Source organism: Seriola dumerili, unplaced genomic scaffold (assembly GCF_002260705.1).
Source record: "Seriola dumerili isolate Sdu_G_001 unplaced genomic scaffold, Sdu_1.0 BDQW01000066.1, whole genome shotgun sequence".
Classification (NCBI taxonomy): domain Eukaryota; kingdom Metazoa; phylum Chordata; class Actinopteri; order Carangiformes; family Carangidae; genus Seriola; species Seriola dumerili.
Window position 1 is genome coordinate 4,027,350 of NW_019174321.1, and position 20,832 is coordinate 4,048,181.

Below are 20,832 nucleotides of genomic sequence, written 5' to 3' on the forward strand. Positions count from 1 at the left end.
TAAAATAAAGCAAATCATCTATGAGCACATTCAATAAGAAGATATCACAAATCAACAGGCTACCAAAGAGCATGTGCAACAGTCTTCAAGTGCCTCAGGCGTCGCCATTCACTCATCATTACATCAACAGAGGAAACACGGACTCAACTGATTCTGTGTGGGTCCAGTGCTGTAAAGGTCCATCCCTCTGTTTTTTTTTTTTTACGTCCTCCATGCTTCTTTAATGTACATACATGAATCTTTTTTTTTGTTTTATTTTTTTTATCTTTTATGCATTTATTATTATTATTATAATTTTTTTTTTTTTTTTTTTTTACACATTTCCATCCTCATGCCATCCCGGCATCTCTTTGGTTTCCTCACATTCTCTACTGCAATCCCTTTTGCAATTTATGATTGTTTTTTGTTGTTGTTTTTTTTTTTTTTTTTTTTTTTTTTTTTTTTTTTTTTTACAAAAGAGACTCACATTTAGATGATGACATGAAAATGAACAATCTGTTGAAAAGTTTGAGAAGCGGTCCAGCCTTGAACATAAACAGGGAACAAAAATACTACAAGGATTTAATTCTCACTGGCAACTGTCACAAACAGCAGGTCTGAGACACAGATTGTGACTTCTCTTATAATGTCACTGAAAATCTTTTGTTACATGACTGAGACCAAGGGAGATGGGATCCTGGGTTAGGTTGAAGTGAAGCAAGTGGGACGGAGTCTGATCTAGTGGTTGATGGAGGTGCTGCTCAGACCCGAGTCTCCCCTATGACGAAGGTTCATTTCGGTTCACTTTTGTTTTATGAGTCACATGTAGGTTAACACAGTCAGCGGTACAATGAGATGTGTCGGATGAGAAAACAGGTCAGCTCAGCGATGGTGTTTTTATCTCCCGCTGCCCCGTCGGTCCAGGGTTGAGGGAGCTTGGAGGGACGGTGGGAAGGATCCTGAAGAGTCAGCTCTGTCATAGCGGTCGCTGCAACACCTCATCATGTCTCTGACTCACTCCCTGCCAGTGGGATGACAAATACAGTTATGTCATCACCTGAGCCCAGTTTGTCATTGGGTAGCCGCCAACCACGCTCTTTCAGCACCCCTCGAGACCTCATCAGCAGGTCCTGGGCGGCCAGTGTATACCTGTGTAACACAGAAACAGTCATTATAACACTGACACACACTATAATTTAAGACAAACACACATACAGATTCATATTAAATAACTCATTTCCAGTGGTGGAAGAAATACTCAAATACTCAGAATCTTTAAGCAAAAGTACCGACACTAGAATATCTCTTCAGTGGAACTGCTGACAATTCAGAAACATCTCAAACTTGACACGCGGCCCCAATTAGGTGCTGCTTTGTTGTAAAGAGTCACATCATATCATGTATAATCTCAATCTGAAAAGTAATTAGTAAATAAAGCTGTAAAATAATTGAAACTGAGTAGCAAAGTACAATATTTTCTTTAGAAACACATTGGAGTAAATGTATAAAGCAGCATAAAATGGAAATACTAAAGTTCAAGTACCTCAAAACTGCACTCAACCACATGAACCTGTGGTAAATTTCCACCATTGTTGAGGGTGGAAAGTAACTAAGGGCAACACTGTACTTTAAGCACATATAAACATATAAAAAATGGCTTATAAGAAACTACAATGTAGTTGTAAACAGATACAAGGGCTTTTGATTTGTTTTTAATTGATTGCACAATTGTTTAAACCAATAATGAACACTATAACACATCATAAAAATAGACTTTATGACAGAAGAGTTGTATTGTATTCCATTATGATTGTACAGGTGTACCTAATAAAATGGCTACTTGATAAGTTATAATTGCTGGAAAAACTGCACATTTCTACACATTTGAAAATGTTCTCATATCTGCTCAAAACTACATTGTAACATGTTATAAACTAATTATTTTATGTTTATTTACAGCTTATAGATGATTAAATGCTATAACTATAAGCAGAATTTAGCAGGAGAGCTAAGTATTTGTCACTACCTAGTGGACAAACTTAGTACAACAGTACACCACTGATGTTACAGTGGATTTACAAAACTGCAGCTTTCATGTTATTTTCCTGAACAGGTTCACACAGCACATGACCGAGTGTATAGCGAGAGCTAAAGCCTAATGTAAAGGATTATGTGGCAGACTGCATACCTCATGGGATCAGAGGGGTCACAGCAGGATAAGTAGGCTGACACCGCATCTGCCACTTCCCTGTCCGTCGTTACGTCCCACAGTCCATCTGTACCCATGACCAGGACGTCGTCTGGGCCGTGTTTGTTTTCATCCACATTGTAAACTTTCACCTGTGATTGACAAACATATTCATTTCTTTTTTTTAATTCATCATACCGTGATGGAAAAGATTTGCATAAAGAAGGCAGTCAACATTTTCTATTTGTGTAGAAGATTAGCAAATGTATACTGGCGTGCAAGGGACATAGCCTCCATTTGCTGTAGCAAAGCTGCTCATGGTCACTCACATTTGTTTTACATTAAGCTGAGCCGCTTGTTCTACATGGTTGATTTAGCCAGATAAGCTAAATTCAAGAAATAAAGGCCCTCAAATAATCTCATAATGCTGAGCTTGAACAGGAAATGTGAACTAAAATCTAACAATAGAAGAAGGAAGTATTTTCAACACCACAATACAAACATCAGAAGCACTGTGAGAGTCAAGATACAACAACACTGAGCACACCCTTTGTCAGTATCACGGAAATATTCTCAAATCCTGTCCATTTAAGACAATTTGATTTGTTTTTAGCCAAAGCCCAAGAAGAATGAGGAGAATTTATTTGAAAAACAGAATTTAACTACAACGAAAAGTCCACATTTAAGAAGCTCCTTCATTAGTGAGATTCAATTTATTCTTTTTTATTTTATGCTTTTATTTTTGATGACAGGACTGATGCATGGATGGATGATACCACAAATCTGTGAAAAACCGTTCTGCCGTTCTTCACAGATGCAGCTTCTTTTTTTTTTTGTATTCAAGTCATGAGACATTCTTGGCAATAATTTTCACTTTTCTATTCCTTACAAACTTTTCTTGTCATTGAAATTCATCTCCTGCCAAGTTTCTTGAGACTGGGAGTCATCTTTATATTCAATGTTTGGGAAACCACCTTGCATTCATAGTGCCATCTATAAATGTCATCTCCCCTACACCTTTTTGCACTCATGCAGCCCCATATCAGCAAACTCCCACCCACATGTCAGCACTAAGCACTCACTGGGGTAATCCTGGTCAGGTCCACGTCAAACCTGCTCATCCACATCGGAGCCATGCAAATTTATTTGGAGTTTTGGTCTGAAAACAGAATGTGCTGCCAACATTCATCAGGCTTCTTTCTGTGTTTTTGGCAAAGTTTTGTGCGCAATGGTTTTCTTCTTGGATGCAGTATGTAGAGGCTGACTTCATGAAATTTTCTTTGCACCGTCTGATCAGTCACTGAAACCCCAATGTCCATAGATAACACTTATGCCAAGTCAGAAGCTCTTACCCGTCTGTTTTTCAATGCAAGGTTGTGTAAATAGTGAATTGTGTGTGGCGTCAGTTGTCAAGGACAGTCACTGAACATTCTGTCATTGGTAGTATGGATCTTCCTCTAGCTCCAAACCACGGCTGCAGCTGTGTTTCAGCTTATTTCAGTGGCCTCCTGATGCTCTTCTACCCTCTCCCATCTTTGTGAACTTGTTTTCAGGCACTTCCTCACAATGTGACACGACCGGACACGACCAGGCCAAAATAGAGAAGGCTGTGGTGTTAACAGTTTATTTTGTAGCTTGTTCATGAAATTAGCCTTATTTGTAAATCATAGGTGTGATCATTTTTGCTGCGGTGATCACAGCTAAACTGACTTGTTTCTGCTTTTGGGGGCTGTACCTTCGTACATGTATTTTCAATGTAGTCTATCACTGACATGTTAGTGATATTGCACAGGAGTGATCTCTGCTTTGTTGTACACTGTGAATGTAGAAGTGTCATCATGGAGTTTGGTTGGAAGAATTCATCAAGCCCATGTTTTTTTCATCACACCTCACATTAAAAATAAACTTCACACTCAGCAGCAGGGTTGTGAGATTGTGTGACATGAATGCTAATCATTTCCACATCTTCTGGCTCACAGCATCTGGTTGTGTGAAAACATATTTTGGGAGACTACACTGTATGTTTAAGAGGCATTTTAGATTATAAGATCCCTCAGGACTGCAAGATGTAAGCCTGTAAAAACACAATAGGTAACAATGGGCATCCAACAAAACCTCCCACACATCAACAGACAGACAGACATATGGAAAAACGTTTCACAGCAGCTGAAAGAAATGAGCGACCTTCATTGCAAACAACAAGGACGCTAAAAACAACATGGACATGAAGGCTGCACAGTAAGAAATGTGTACAACACATATGCTTTGTTGATGTCTGTTTTCTCATTCTTTTGTAAAATCTTTAAATTGTCAAAAATAAAAAGTGAAAAAAAATGACACGCATGTAAGAAAAGCAAAACTGAAGTGGATAAATCTGTTTCTTTGTGCCACATCAGCTTGTAAAAAGCCCAGAAAAACATATTATGAGCCAGAGCTCTGAGCAATGCACAAGTTTCATTTCGAGCAGCAGGCAATAAAGCAAAGCCCGGGGCCCGACAGCTTTTTAAACGTATCCCATTGGCTCCGAGGAGGCAGCCGCGACAATGCCGATGTGACTCCTCAAGCAGCGCTAACAAGCAGAGCTGCTTCTCACTCCTCACACTCACCTCAGGGACGCATGACAGGAAGGGCTTGATGTAAATGTTGGAGTTGTACACCTTCAGGTCATGATCTCCCAGCCCACGGGTCACTCCGATTGTCGCCATGACACGAGCCTGCGGATACCAACACACATTGCACGTTGACACAGGTTCACGCGAACAGTACGGGACATCCGCACACAGACACAGACACACAATGATGCAGGTTATTGTTGCGGGAAATGCTTCAGTTCTGTGAAAATCCATTTATAAAGGATTATTATGTGAAGACCATGTTCTCCCAGACAATAATGAAAATACTGAGCAGGCGTCATTTCTACCCAGACAGACATTGCAGGATTTAACAAACAAGTTGGAGATGTAAAAATTCATGACTCCACACTATAATATATTGTTTACTTGTTATATGTTGTTATATTATCAGTAAATGAAACTTTTTAGCACTTTACCGGTTAGAAAACTTCATAACAGACTATAATCCAGCACAATATATTGAGTTTTTTTATGTTTCTTACCTTTTTCCCCTCTCCGTATATCAGGGGGAATTTCAGATCATCTTCAATGATTGTCTTATAAGCCCTACAACAAAACAACAAACAGATCAGAGATCAGAGTCACTGAAACATGACTGGAATAAAGCTGACACAATTAATGAATTAATCATTTTGTCAATCAACAGGAAATTAATCAGCAACAAAAATTGACTGGTTCCAGCTCCTGAAATATGAATATTTTCAGTTTTTTTATTTTACATCATTGAAAACTAAATACTTTGGGGTTTGAATAGTTGCTCAGTGATCTAAATGTACATTTCATTTATCAAATAAAAGATCATCTTTGTTTGAATATCCACATAAATTTCTACTTAACAACCAAACTGTTCTGAATTCTCAGTGCAAGTGTCTATGAAAAGTGTTTAACTGTCAAAAACGTGATTAAAAAGGATCTCCAGGTTACCAGCCGGTCATGGTGTGGTCTCTGTAGAGCATCTTTTTGCCCAGCTCGCTGTGCTGGATCCTACGAGGGAACTCAATGTGAGTGAACTCATTACCCAGAAGCTCTGGCCTCAGGAAGCCCTGGAGTGACACACAAAATGGAGCAGGTCGCATTAAACTAAAGACTAAAAAGCTTTACTTAAGCCTAAATATCTGTCACGACTCAGTAGTTTTTCCTAAAACAGGAGAAGCTCTAAGAGTGCATGTGCTATAGAAGGCCTGCAGTGCTGTGTGCTGTGTACTGAAAGGCACAAAACAGCTCCCCGTTTTAGCAGCAAACATCATCCACCCACTCTGTGACTCAGAACTACAACCTGCTCCTAAAACAGGCAACCGATGAACGTCAGTACATTTCAGTGTGATGCAGGATTTCCTCCCTCTTCAACAGGTTGCTTACTTATTATCCTCAACTCAACTTTACTGTCAGTAAAACCTCATTTAACTCATAACAGTTTCTCTTTCTGCTCTTCTTTTTACTGCTTGATGTACACTCACAAGATTAAACAAATCTACTCTGGACAGATCACTGTGCAGTTAATCTGTGTGTCTGTTGGTAAAAATACAGTTTGTTTGACATTTGTAACATAAAAGATAAACAATACCAGATACTGTAGCCGCTGCCTCTCTGACTCAGGTGTGAATTCATTAGTCATGGGAATAACTTCATTATTTCGTATGATTATGGCCCTGCAGAGAAAAAGAGGGGGGGGGGGGGCACAGGAGTGAAGACAGCTCAGATGAGTAGGTTGGTCAGTAAGAGTGTTGGCGGAGGAGGGTTACATGATGCTGCAGTGTGCAAAATGAACCCCAGGGGGCACAAGAAGCTACTTAGTGAGAAAAGATTTCTCATGAGTATAAAGCATATTGTGCAGTGAAGAGCTAGAGAGAATATTATACACTATTATACACTATTTTGCTGTTTCACTCACCTGCTATCTCCAGCATTGGCTACGTAGAGTTTCCCCATTAAATGAATGGCAGCTAAGGCACAACACCCACCAGAGATGGCATAGGACGTTTTTTCCTTTTCAATTAGGTCATCCTGAAATAAAGCAAGAAAAATCAAAGTAGAAGCTCATTATTTTCTCCATACATATTCATATTTAAAACAAAACAGCAGTGCTAATGGAGAGGAACAACAGAATACATTACCTAGACTGTGGGTTGTTATCAGTATCATCTAAACCAGGAAGTGAGGTTGCAACAGAGACATCCTTTCTAAGTGAGACCAAACAGATTTGGCCTGTTTGCTCTAGTTTAATCCTCAGGTTTGGATTCCCATCCACCCACAGAAATAACTAGAATGGCTCTCAGTAGAGCGCATATCTCTGCCAGGGCCAAACAATCCTACACATGTCTGTCAGATCCGGATTATAATCTGGATCTGCACCAAACTGTACAAAGACATTGACATTATATATATGTGTGGGGTTTTTTACATCAAGATCCATACATTATTTCCTAACAAATTTACAAAAATGTTGAAAAATGCCCTGTCTTTCAATGTGAGGGAAAATGATAAAAACAATTTCCTGAATCTGTCCCTGGTCCATACCCCTTCCCTTCACCAAGTTTGGTGCAAATCATTCAGTACTTTTTGTGTAATACTGCTGACAAATAAACAGACACAGGTGGAAACATAAGCTCCTTGGTAGAGGTAATAAAGAAGCAGTGAGTTGTATATGTTTACTATCTTCCTTTGGTATGAATCATAACTGAGCAACTAAGTTCATAACATTTCCCTGATTTCCTGGTTTTGAAGTTATAACTTGCAGTTACATTTAAGCTCGAAGGTGCAACTGTGCAAACAAGATAAAGTGTCTACAACCACCGCCTGACAGATATGGATGTATATCTCTCAGTAATTAAAAATTTTGACCATCTGGTGGCACGAGAGGCAAAGTCAGAGGATCACGAAGATCAGTAGGAGTCATCCTCTGGGCACTACGACCCTCTGTACCCAAATCTTATGGCAATCCATCCAGTGGTTATCGAGATATTTAAGTCCGGATTAAAGCCAATGGACCGGTCGACCAGTTGACTGACAGACTGACATTGTCCACACCACTAGCATGGCTAAAGAGAGAGAAAGAAGAAATCTTTCTCCTGTCTCCATAACAGACCGGCTATGACAGTAAGGAAAGGTTTTAAGGTCTCTCAGTATTCAGTTTCTCTCAGTATTTTCTGGGAATTGAAGTGAACATCTTCAGTAGTTCCGCTGTTTGAAGATAGAAATGAGCAACGCTTGAAATATGCAAAATACTGTTTCCTTGTTTTTCAACATGCGTTGTTAGTTATCATCTGCTCACCATCTGTTTGAAGGCGGTCTCTATGACTCCCATCACCAGACTCTCCAAACTGACAACCTTCTCCATGTGAAAGCGCACTGAGGAGTCGTTGACAGCGTCTGGGTCCTCCGGTTCCTGTGCGGCTCCTTTCTTTGTCTCTGCCTGGTACGGGCTGCCGTTCTTGGCCAAGCAGATCGGAGGTGCGCTGCTGGGATTCTCTAGCAGGTGGCAGATTTCTCCCAGACGGTCTCTGATGAGACGGTGAAGAAGTTTGGAGGCCATGATGGCGGCTCCGGAACCTGCATGTCCATCAAACACCCCCCAGAAGTGGAGAGGAATTCCTGTGCCATCCTACAAAGTTACATAGACATGCATGCAGAAATGCATTAAATAAAGGAAGCTTTGTAGTTGTAGTAAAATATGAAATAACTGAACCATATTATGCCCATGGTTAGGGGCGTGGTTTAAAAATCTCCCATGAGATTACAACTCTGAGCAGAAGGCACAGATTTGTGAGGGTTTACAGGCTCTGGGACTGCAGCTGATAACATTTTTAATGCTAAGCAATATGTTTCTTCCATTTCAGGTCTTACTGAATCACAGCTGCAGTAAATCTAGATTATAATATTATGGGGTAAGCTGGCAAGATATAAAAATCTTATCATGAACTTTTACTTTTCATGATTTATAGGGTAGAAAAACTATTAAAAACAATACAGAACACCAGTGTTTGAATACTACAGCACTTAGCACATGTGCACATTATCATTATTATTATTATCATTATTATTATTAACCTAAAATATAAATCAAACATTACATCTGTCCTGACAGGATCTACACTGCAGGAAAAATTTCCTCATCCAAGGGCTGTTGCTGCTCCACTATGATGCAGTGGGAGAGGGAGAGGTGTTGCCACCTTTGTGTTTGCAGGCATATTTACAAGCTGAGTTGGCCTCACTGACTGACTAACAGATGAACAGGCACAAGACATCTGCTTACCCCTCTGATGCTAGACTTAAGTGGGGGAAGGGTGCAACAAGGGATGATGTAATTCATTTAAACCAAATGGCAGACAGACATGTGTGGGTGTGTGAGTGTATGTGCAGGTAGATCTAAAACAGTAAATGTATTTAGAAAGATTACAAAAGTACAATTTTGGTCTGTGCTCTATGGACCAAGTCACCGTTTTCAGGAAACAGCAGTTCTCTCTCTATCTGTCTGTGTCTGTGTGCATGTGTGACATGACAATGTTACTGCACTTTGATTTAGAGAAGGAAAAAAACCTAATGCTTAACCAGATCTGTGATCTTTAAACCTGGAACAACAGATTTTTTGGCCATTTTAAACTGATATGACAAACAATTGCCTATTTACCCATTCAACAGATACAGAGCAAGCATCGCTTTGAAGTAATGTAACTGACCACCTGATGAATTTAAATCCAATATTCCCCCTATTTTTGCTCTGTTTTTTGGTCTCTACATCTTCTAAAGGGACTATCTGGCTCCTTAGCTGCTAAATGTGCTACTGTGTTCTCCCAGGTAGTCACTAACCATATCTTTCTAACATCTGGTTAGTCTACAGCTGGGTTTTTAGAGGTTTTTCACTGACAACAGCTGCCTTCTACGGTGGCCGACAAGGGCAAAAGCGCTGCAACGGCTCAGAACACTTCCGGAGCCACCGGAACGACGCTCCGCCATTTTTTTCCCTCCAAGGTAAAATAAAATATCTGAAGTTTGCAGAAACTGGTTGAAATGTATCTACATTTATAATCGCTTGAAGATCTGATCACTAAAGTGTATGTCATATAGAGAGCTAATAAAAACAAATGAAATGGTTATCATATTGACGTTTAAGGTGTATTGATTGATTTCCAAACGTCAATCATGCATAGAGGAACAAGCAAGAAAACATTCCACCTTAAAGGTGTCCAGTAGCTGCCGGTAGCCTCTGAGCAGTTCAATGAATTGAATCGTTAAGTAGTAAAGATGAAAAGACAGAAAACGTCCTTTCATTCATCATTCACTCTTCTGACAGTTTCTTTATCTGATACATTTACACAGGAACATGACAAAATCAGTCTGTTACACTTGGACAGCTCTGTGCTGCTGAAGACGAAAGCTGGCTTAGTTATGTTTTCATAGCCTAGCCTGTTAGCTTAGCTACGTTTTCATAGCCTAGCCTGTTATCTTGGCTACGTTTTCATAGCCTAGCCTGTTAGCTTAGCTACGGTTTCATAGCCTAGCCTGTTAGCTTAGCTACGTTGTCATAGCCTAGCCTGTCAGCTTCACTGGACCTCTGCCTGCACAGCAGCTTCTGCTCTAATGGATGTTTCCAATGTGGCTGCTCCACAGTGAAGACATTGTAAAGCTGGACAGAAGCAAAGTTGTATGCAAGATGTGAAGAAGAAGCCGTGTGTACCTGTTCATACACAGTGTAACTGGTGCACTGGGGTAAGTTAACAATGCACATTACATCTATTATTTCTTGAGAAGTGTCCCATTTGTTGGTCATGTTAAATATACAGTGCATTAATGTAACTGTTTTGTGTTCATAATGTAAACATTAATGTTTTTAAGAACCTCATTTATATCCAAGAAAAATTGATGTTGTAACTGAAATATCTCTGACTGAAACGATATTGAATTGAATCGAGTCGAATTGAATTGGGACCTTGTGAATCAGAATCGAATAGATGTGGAGAATCAGTGGCAATGCCCTGCCCTAACCAAAACAGTTAAGTTGAATGCCGTAAATTTAAAAGAATGTGCTGAAAGGGAACTGCAGAGTTGGGTGATAACTTTTTTGTCACTACGAGTGTCCCCTTCACATACAGGCAGTCATGTGATCCACTGTTAACATAAAAATACTGATCGTAGCAGCTTTAAAAAATTTGGTCATAAGTCTTTTTGGGTCCTTTTGGGAACTGAGGTCTCTCACAAAGATTCCAGCAAATACTTGGAACTTGTTTCTGATGCTCAGCTTTGTGATGACAAAATGGGGGGATATATCAGAGACAATTGAATGATAGTGTAGACAGTGGAAAATGATAAGTCCCACAGGGATAGGAGGGGAATTACAACTAACAAGTTGAATCCATCAATACCAAATAGGATAGGAAAACACCAGTGTTGGGTATCAGATAACTACAGTGCATTCACAGACAGTGTGTGGAAGTTTCAGTGCAATACTGCTTAGACTACATCATGCTTGTGCTGCATAACAAGAATTTTACTCTTCAGTGACGAACACACCACACTCAAACACCTTCACGACTCTAAAGGACACTGACGTTACATTCAAAAACCAGGAACATTATCACTGATTAGCAGCCCTCAACCTGACATTTCATCCCACAGTCCTGAGTCCTGTGTTGATGGCCGAGAGTCTGCCCTTCGCTCACCCCGTTGTCCTCCAGCAGAGTGGAGTTCCGGTGTTTGCCGCTCGGCTTCTTCACAAACAGTTTCTCACAGGAGGCCTGGTCCTCGTTCAGCATGCTCTTCCCTGCATTGATCACCCTGTTGGAGAAAGAGGCGAGGAAGAAAGGTGAGCCTGGCGTCAGATGATTTGTATTGTTTGTTCTCATTCTTCTAAACACATGAAAACAAAACAGCAACCAGAAAAGGTGGAGAGAGGGCCAAACAGTGAGGAAAAAAGTGGGGCAGGATGCAGCCATGTCCCAGAGGGAACTTGAAGGCAGAATTAAGTGTTTTTATTATGAGCTGATGCCTGTGGAGGATAATGGCTTTAGAGTAATGCACTGTTTCATACTCGAGCAGCATCATCCATCTTGTGTATGCTGCAGCAGAGTTCACTGTGGGTACCAATGAGGAACAGTAATACAGTAATGCAAGGATTGGTGAAGCTGTAAGAAACTGGGCTTCACAAGTTTGTTAATGTGAAATAATAATAAAATGATGAACGAAAAAAAATCCAGTTACACTGTGAAATCTGTAGGTAGATTTCACAATTTAGTTTGAGCATACATAGTTTTTCCTTCATCTTGAGGCAGCCATCGGTTTCTATTCCATATTCACTCTGAAAATCAATTAGCAGATTCTTGAAATTTGGTGGAGTTGTAATGTAATCTATCGTGGATTAAAGTGATGGATTACATCACTGTATGGCTATATTGTGATCATTCTGCACACTAAACCTCCATTAATTGATTATTTGGCCCACTGGAGCATTTATTAACACATCCATCAGATGCAAAGCACCATTAGCATTCATTTGAGTTGTGTTTCTGGTGTTTCTTTAGCTCTGTTTTGCACTCCACCCACCCACCCACCCCATGAGGGAAATATCTGGCTCTTCAGCAACAAAATGTTGTGCTTGTTCACTGGCTAGATGCTAACTCTGTCGTTTGGTGCACTGAACGAGTAGCAAACAGTGAGTTTATTAAAGATTTTTTTCACTGAAAACAGCTGCTTGTTTCCACTGGAAAGGAGTTTTGTGAGAGCGGTAGGCCATATAAACCAAAACAATGAGCTGAAAGATCCGGAAAGGCTCCGTAGAGCTGTGGGAATAATTCTCTATGGGTCCGTAGAGCTGTGGGAATAATTCTCTATGGGTTCACTACCCCTTTTGCGTTACATGGAGTCATTTTATCTTCTGTTAACATATCAAGACTAGGTCAGAACCTAGAACACCTAGCTGGACTGTGTCATATTTGTATTCTGCCCAGTGACAGGCCACTTTCAGCTCTTTATCTGTTTTCTTTACTCTCTCATGTACATGTTTTTCTGTTTCTGTCAGCAGCTAATGTAGTATGTATGTCTATAGGTGCTTCTTTTGAAAAGTCAGTTAATCTAGTGACAAAGGTACTAAGTTGGCAAAACTGCTTGTTCACACAAAATCATTTTGAAAGAGCAAAGACCAATGGGGAAACTCCAGCCAGCTGACCAATGCTGCAACCTTATCACTCAGTCATGTGGTATTTGGCTGACCAAATTTGTAACTTAGTCAGTCAGTCAGTCAGTCAGTCAGTGTTGTGATCCAGCCAAAATTAGTGATTAGAGCTGCTTTAACTGCATGACCATGCAATAATAATCTCCTAGTATCAAATTTAATGCAGACATGATGTTCACTTTTATTGATTACACAACTAACAAACAAGTTTCAAAAATCTGCTAATTGATTTTTATACTGTACTGAAGTTAAAGGAAACTAACGTCTGCCTGAAACAGTAGAAAAAAACATAACTAAAAACTATATAAAAAACTATGTTTTCCAAAACTGGTTAGCAGTGTAGCAAAGAATATGCAGTTTGTAGTGAGTGGGCTACAGCACACAAGCATCCGCTGGTATGGTCCTTTAAGATGCCACATGAGACAGACTTGGATGGGTTGCAGTTTGGAACTCATGCTGGCATATTACATAACATTTTCAGTTTTAATTATAGATAAATGCCACATTAGCTTGGTAATAAGGCATAATACCTATTGCACAATTCCAGTAATTCAACTATTATCATTAAGATTCCCTCTGAAACTTCTGCAGAGAAGGGATTAGTCATTTATCAGTTACTGCTAAGATCATGAGAGGAAGGGAAAAGGAATAAGAGACCAAAAATGAAAGAGAGTCTGGTAGTGCAAGGGATAGAGAACAAACTGTACAGTCAAACAAAAGAGATGAGAGAAAACCAGGGTAAAAAAAGACCTTTGACCTCTCACTCTCCAAATAGTTCAGCTGATTACAATCATTACAGAAAATGGTTGCTTTGATAACTGATATCAGAAAGCACCGAATATGAGGCACAAAATGCAACTGCTGCCCAAATCTGGATTATAAAAAGCCCTTTCACTTTCTAATCAGTTGAAAGCAGTGGACAGGCACCACAGTGTCCTGCACTGCGCTCCCTGCATTAGGACTAATGACAGGGAAGAATTTAAAGTCGCCTGATTGTTGTCTACTTTCGGCCAAAGCCAGGACATTTTCAGATATCTGGATGCAGAGAAACAACCCTCCATCTATATTGGAGTATGATCACAGCAAATCCGCAATGTTCTGCCAGGCCTCTTTTTGGCTGAGTCCTGCGTATTGCTTGGTTTACTATAGCTTCGCTCTTACTTAACCAAGTCCTTGGCCCTTTTGTTGAGTTTGTGTGCTATCTGTAAAAGGCTGGCTGCTGGCAGAAAATTGCGCTGAAGCTCTGAGGTTTATATAAAAGCTGGCAACAAATACAGATTACTGTACTGTATATGCTTTTTATTTTCTGTTATTGGGTGCATCTGTTCTGTAAGCCACTGGAGGCCTACAGCATGTTTGGCTAGCTGACAAAACAGCAATTAAAATATCTAATTTAAAGTATTATCTTGTAAAGTTGCTCTTCTTGAGATTATGTTTTTTTTAATCCGATAAACATGTTTTATAATAAAAACAAAGAGTCATACCAGTAGAATCACTCACTTGTTCTGTCTTGTTACTAAACTTTGAAAATGAGGAATTCCTGGCTACTTAAACTGAAACTAGACACTGTAAATCATTTTTGTTTTGAGGAGAGACTTGTTTGAATGTGAAAGTAAGTCCTCTTTCTACATTTTTGCAGTGTATTAAACTTTCACCACTCTCACGGTAAAGAAGCAGCAATCATTGTGTGTTTTGAGAGTAGTCACATGTGCTCAATGAGCTATAATTGAACTTAATGTAGGCTGCGTGGGAGGATGTGATTCTAAACAAGGAGCTCGAGCCTTCCTAATAATGTGACTAAACCCTCAAGCATATATCTGCGTTTCGGTCATATGTTTCCACAACTTGTGACTGAAAACTACATTGGTCATGTTTGCTGAAGCAGTGTTTCTCTATTTCAGCCCTGCCACTGTACAGTATATTATGCAAGGAAAGGTCAAAAGCAGAAGTTGAGAGTTCCAGTGAATTCTCTAATTGCAGCTACAGGAACTTTTTAACGTCATACATCTGATGAAAATGTCTGTCTGTGCAAGTTTGGTGTTATTAAATATCATTCTATCGGGAAAAAAAGACGCATTGTCTACACAAAGCAGGATATCAGTCCACTACATGTCTCATCATATACCTGCTACTGAGGAATGGCTGTTTTAGTGAAGTGAAACTACTTTTATGGTTCAGTCAGAAGCAGATCAGTGGTGCATCCAGTGAAAGAAAGGAAATCCCTCATAATCCTGTTAGATGTTCAGTTGTTGATAATTTTTGATTCCATATTTGAGTTTTCTGAAGCATGGATGTAAACACATCCTTGTCCATGGTGCTTTTGGCATACCTGTTGGTCAATATAGAGTTTCAAATAAAACTATGTACCTTTTTCAGCAGTCTGACCTGCTCTGGCTGTGTATCTAATCTCTCTGCTCATAATATTAACACATCTCAGAGTGTAACAGTGGACTGTTTGAGGGGAGTCTTACAAATTAAACATGACAAAGATAAATCCGTGGTTGCTGGTGAATGAAACTAGCTCAGGTTGGAAGCTGGCAGATAAACAAACACTGCAGGCCCGGTAAATAAAGCCTTATTTAGTCTAAAAGCAAAGCCTTCATCTGCAGCATTAGGAATTGGTCTAGTCATATTCTGAATTCCTTTTCAGGGAGAGGAAGTTGCTTGTTGTGGTGCAAGGTACATATTGCATTGAAAACTCAGAGGTGAGACCTGTCAAACACAAATCAGTAGCAGAACAACAGAAGGTACAGCGATGACTCAAACACTGATTGGAGCATAACCCAAACAGTCTGATTAAAACATGCTGCAACTTGTAAACTGTCAGTTTAAGAGCTGGACACAGAACAGTGTCAATTAAAGCATGAGACCTATGAGTTTGAAGAAGGACGGGGTGATGTGAATAAAATCTGGTTAAATAATTACATCCACTGCATGGTAATAAACACTGAGTGAACAACATCTCAGGGACATTTCTATGCACTGTAGCTGTAGCATGTCCATATCTCACAATATCTTAATTAATCTGCCTTTCTGTACTTACATCACTCCCATCTTGTTCAGTATGTGTCTAACCCTAAGCCTGACAAACCTCATGAGATTTTATTTGATTTTAACATGTGATATAACCTAAACAACACAATCATGTCTCCCTGTTTTTTCAACTTATATATAAATCGGATTTGTATTTTGTTAAAAGGCGTCTCGACATGTTAATCCACCTCATAGAGGCTTTGAATGCTCCTCTTTCTTTACTGTTGTGCTCTCCTGACAGCTGTTTATTCCTGTATTAGTAATAACATCACATGGAGGAATTACATCATACAACAATGCATTATGCATGATGCTATAGACTATATATATATATATATATATATATATATATATATATATATAGCACGCAGTAGTTATTTAGATTCAGATATACTCTTTTAGTCTTTGCTTCCTCACACTCTATCTCATGAAGAGTGTTCAGGCCTGGAAGTGTGCCTCCATATCAAATGGTATTAAATACCCATTTGACAAAAGCACTCTGAGTGGCTCACCATGGGCGCACTCAGGCTGTTTAGGCTGACACAATGTTGTGCACCAGCATCAATTAGGCTCATTATCTTGAGCATCCTGAACCCGTGTGCTGCCAAAGCTACAGACTCACCGATTTCAGGTCCACAATTCAAACCCCCTTTGAAATCAGACCTCATGTATGCATGTAAAAACTCAATTGTCAATGTGATGCCAGGCCAAGACAACCCAACAACAATGACCATGATTCCACATTACCACATGAATGACAGACAGACACTAATTAACTGATATCAAACTGGAGAAGTTGCATAGTCTGGAAGCAATCCACCTACACTGTTTGGCTATCATTGTACCAGACAGAACCCAGCTGGATGGAGCCGATGGATGCTCCAATAGATAAACTTTGCTCTGTGGAGATTATGACTTCAGACAGATTGATTTTAAATGATGAATTATCCATGTTTTGGTCGCTTTGAAAGCCCGTATCAGAGCCTCATCAGCTGAGTGAGGGAATAAAAGACCAATCACTCTCAAATAAACACTACGTACATTCACCCACGTGTACAGCCTTTACAACCCTTTCAATGCTGCATTGTCAAGAGTGGAGTTTTCAGTGCACTGTGCTGACGGCGTTCTGTACTCTTCAGGGCACTTACATTAAATGTGATAACTGAACACAGATGGCTGTGGGCTATTTGGATTTCTGAATGAGCGCTGACAGCTGATGCATGAACAGATCAGCCGATTATGTTGTGTTGTAAACAGCACTGCTAATGCTGCGATTATAGTTTCACAGAGTGACATCAAAGTGATTTGCTGCAGAAGCCAGATAACGGCACTGATGACGGTGCACATTCCCACACAATAACCACAGCATCCTCATCTGACCTCTCCCATTCAGTCTTCTGAGACAGTCGTCGTCGTCACAAATCTTATCCCTGTCCCTTTGAGACTCTGCATGAGTCAGCCTGTTTTTCTGTCTGCATACAGGCAGGCAGGGGTGGTATAGCCCACATACTGTAGGACTGAGGCTATTCAGTCCTTCCCATCTCTCCCCCCTCCTGTGGGAGAGTGGAATGTCTGAAAGTGTTTTTCCTCAGCGGGAATTGCCTGGACAGCACATTCTGGCCAACAGTGTGAATGAAATGGTGCTGCATTGTTTCTACCTGTGAGAGTACTGCAGGTGTAATAACTGGAGTGTGAAAGCACCTGCAGTAAAACCAAGGACAGAAGGAGTGGAGCTCTGCACTATTTGCTCACAAGATGTGAATGGCCCGTGCTTTGTGTAGCCACAAAACCTTTTTTTTTTTTTTTTAATGAAAGACAAAGATGAAATCCCCTAAAGCTCTTTGCAAGTGCATCAGCAGCAGCATTGAGGTTCTTCACCAAGATGGATGTAAGAAAACACAAAGAGGTTTGTTAGGAGGTAGACATTTCCTGCTTTCATTTCCTTGCATCTTGTGTATTACTCTTTAAATTGAACTGAGGAGGAGCCTGTATTGAAAGATCTTTGAACACAAATATCAGACTATTATGACAGGGAGCGTTTTGTCTAATTACAGCTCAGACATAGTGCTCAAATTCATTTACAGCAGCTCAGGGGAGGAACACTGTGTTAGAAACTACAATAGCAAAAGGCCATGTTGGCCATCATCTGTCTGCTGCAGTGCACCCGGAGCTGCTGAGGCTGCAGCAACACCGACCTGACACTCATCAGGAAACAATGACAAAATCATAATGTTGAAGTAATGTGAATGATTTTCACCAGGGAGTGCTTAGACCCACTCACTCTGCGTATCCCGTCGTCCAGGGAAGCCTGCTGCCTCTCTTTAGCGTGAGAACCGGCCGTGATGCGTGCTCGGTGGAGTACTGCAGGAGCTCCGGGGTGAGGTCCAAGAAATCCGGCCGACCGTAAGGGAAGCGCGGCGGCAGGCTGTCCGGTCCGCAGGTCTGGCCCCCACCTGAGTGATGGTTGTGGTGGTGGTGGTGTCCGTGCGGCATCATCCCTCCTACCAGAGTGGACATCGCGTTTTTAACTTTGCTGATCATCATCGGCAGCGACAGTCGGCCAGAAAAAAAAAGATCCGGATGGAAAATTAAGCGCGATGCGAGATTACATTAGAGAAAAAAAAAAACACAACAACACTCAGCCAGTGACGAGGATCATTTCAGGAAGCGATTTTTTTTCCTCCTTGCTGGCCCCATGTGACAGCTTTCAGACACGATGTTTTCCTCATGCAAACAGAATAAAACCTTCACTGGCTGCGTATGAGCTGTAATCCGGCAGGAGGCTATATCTCATCTCAGAAGGCAGGGCTTCACAGGGATGTGCTGCCAGAACAGAGTATCACACACATCTGAAAACCTGAGACCACATATATTTACAGGCTGCTTCAGTCACGAGGATTGACAGACTTGTTTGTGAAAGACAATAAATTTAGGAAGATACCATGATATGTGGATTTATGACCATTCACATAGTCAACCATATAGGCTACAATAAAGGACATTCAAAGTTTAATATAACACTCTAACACTCTAAATCTAAAAGCTCTCTGTACATTTCAATTTTATAAATCATTTACAAATGTTTGATCAGTTGTAAGCCATTCATTACAACAACCTTTAGGCTTACAAAATCAAAGTAAAGGGTCCAAAGTGTCTTCCTTTTCTAATAAACCATCAAGTCTGTGGTTACAAAAGTCCTGAATCAAAAGGGTGACAATGCATTTATATAAACTCAAACACTATAGGTACAAATTTGAGGACATTTTATGTTGAATTGGCTTGATAACTTCGTATATTTATATAAAGATAATGATAAAATATTTGTTGATTCCACTAAATTGCTGTGTGATGTTTTACAGTGTATTCTCACTTTCTTGGGCATTTCACTCCACTATATTGATTTGTCAGCTACAGTTTAAGATGTTGTGAGTATGATGCGGTGCTGTGGGTGAAACAACAGTATCTAAACTAGTTCAAATGAGCTCTCTCACATAGATTTATCTGTTGGAGCATCTTTCAGCTCCATCCCGTCTGTCCCGTGCTGTTTACCCTCCTTATGCAGGTTTCTCACTTACTGAAAGCAAAAGTTAGTCAGTCATTTGTAATTAAATGGTAAATTAAGTTGAGTTAATTACAAACAATAATCCATCAGGTCTTTAATTGCAAATCTTAACAAGACAGATGCTCTGGAGCATTTTTTCTATGAGGTCAAAGGTCAAAAGGCCCACTGGATTCTGGAGCTGAGAAAGCACTTGTTCAATAGATTTTTCACAGAGTTCATGTTACAGCTGATCTGTGAGGCATTAGTAAATTATTCATGAACTATTAATAAGACTCTTATTATAAACCTTTTTAAAAGGGTAAAGATCTCCTGAACACCTAACAAACAATAATGTCATATCAGATTTTTGTATGACATTAGGAACTGACACATGATTTAACAATATTTTATCTTATTTACACATTTGCTATACAACTTTGACAGAGTTTGAGCAATACACTGACTAACTACTTGTTCTGCAGTTGTGTGAGCGTCTCATCCTGCCACAGGGCTTTGTTTTAAAGTGAAAAATATTTCACTGTATACTCATCACCAAACCACTGTGAGACTGTAGTTAATCAAGAAACAAAAGAGCTGGAGTTTGACATGTAGTCAAGAATCCTTGTTTTGGTCCATTTTTCAAAGAATAGCAGCAGTAACGGCACATGAAGAGCAGCCTGTGTTACATAATCATTTTTATCTGAGGTCAAAGTCCATCTTTCAGCTGATAAGCTCTCAGCTGCTCAAGATTTGAGGCTGACATGTAATTCAAATGATTGTTTTTGCTCTTACAAATCACTGTCACCAGGTAAACAAAAAAAAAATCCATTGATCCATTCTCAGCTCCTGCTTATTTCACAACTGAAGATATCAACTAGCCTATGCATTTGTTTGTGGTACTGTTATCTTTGTTACTGTTTTTTTTACTGACCCATTTGAAAGAGGCAGTATGCGAAGTTTATTCTTCTTCACTTCTTTTTCAAAACTTAATACTCAGTTTTATTTAATGTATTTGTTCATTTATTTAGCTGCATTTTTGGAAGAAGAGAAAGTGAAAGCAGAGCCGGATCTCATTATAGACCAGAGTAGTTGTATGGTTGCTTGCTGTGTATTTATTTATTGATCTTATTCAGTGGTGCAACATAACTGAGTATGTTTGCTCGAGAAGGCGGTCTGTTTCCATTTTATTCTGCTATACTATTACTACATTCAGAGGTAAATATTGTACTTTTTACTCAACAACACATCTGTTCTAGAAAGTAACTAAGAACAATCACACAAATACTGTACTTAA

General features: G+C 39.9%; 1 protein-coding gene across 1 annotated transcript; it reads right to left on the reverse strand.

Moving 5' to 3' along the window:
• Nucleotides 1-327: 327 nt before the first annotated feature.
• LOC111219519 (protein phosphatase 1H-like) lies at nt 328-18,764 on the reverse strand. The gene is made up of 10 exons (XM_022742217.1): nt 18,279-18,764; nt 11,457-11,571; nt 8,072-8,401; nt 6,692-6,804; nt 6,365-6,449; nt 5,725-5,843; nt 5,283-5,346; nt 4,774-4,881; nt 2,168-2,319; nt 328-1,128 (listed from the first exon to the last, which is right to left on the reverse strand). The coding sequence occupies exons 1-10, from the start codon at nt 18,539-18,541 to the stop codon at nt 981-983; spliced, it is 1,497 nt and encodes a 498-aa protein (XP_022597938.1). The 5' UTR covers nt 18,542-18,764; the 3' UTR covers nt 328-980.
• Nucleotides 18,765-20,832: the final 2,068 nt, after the last annotated feature.

Coding starts and splice junctions, on each gene's coding strand:
- LOC111219519 (XM_022742217.1), bottom strand. CDS start 18,541: ATGATGATCAGCAAAGTTAAAAACGCGATGTCCACTCTGGTAGGAGGG. Junction 8,402..11,456: donor CTCTGCTGGAGGACAACGGG/GTGAGCGAAGGG, acceptor GTAACTTTGTAG/GATGGCACAGGAATTCCTCT. Junction 4,882..5,282: donor TATACGGAGAGGGGAAAAAG/GTAAGAAACATA, acceptor TGGTATCCGCAG/GCTCGTGTCATGGCGACAAT.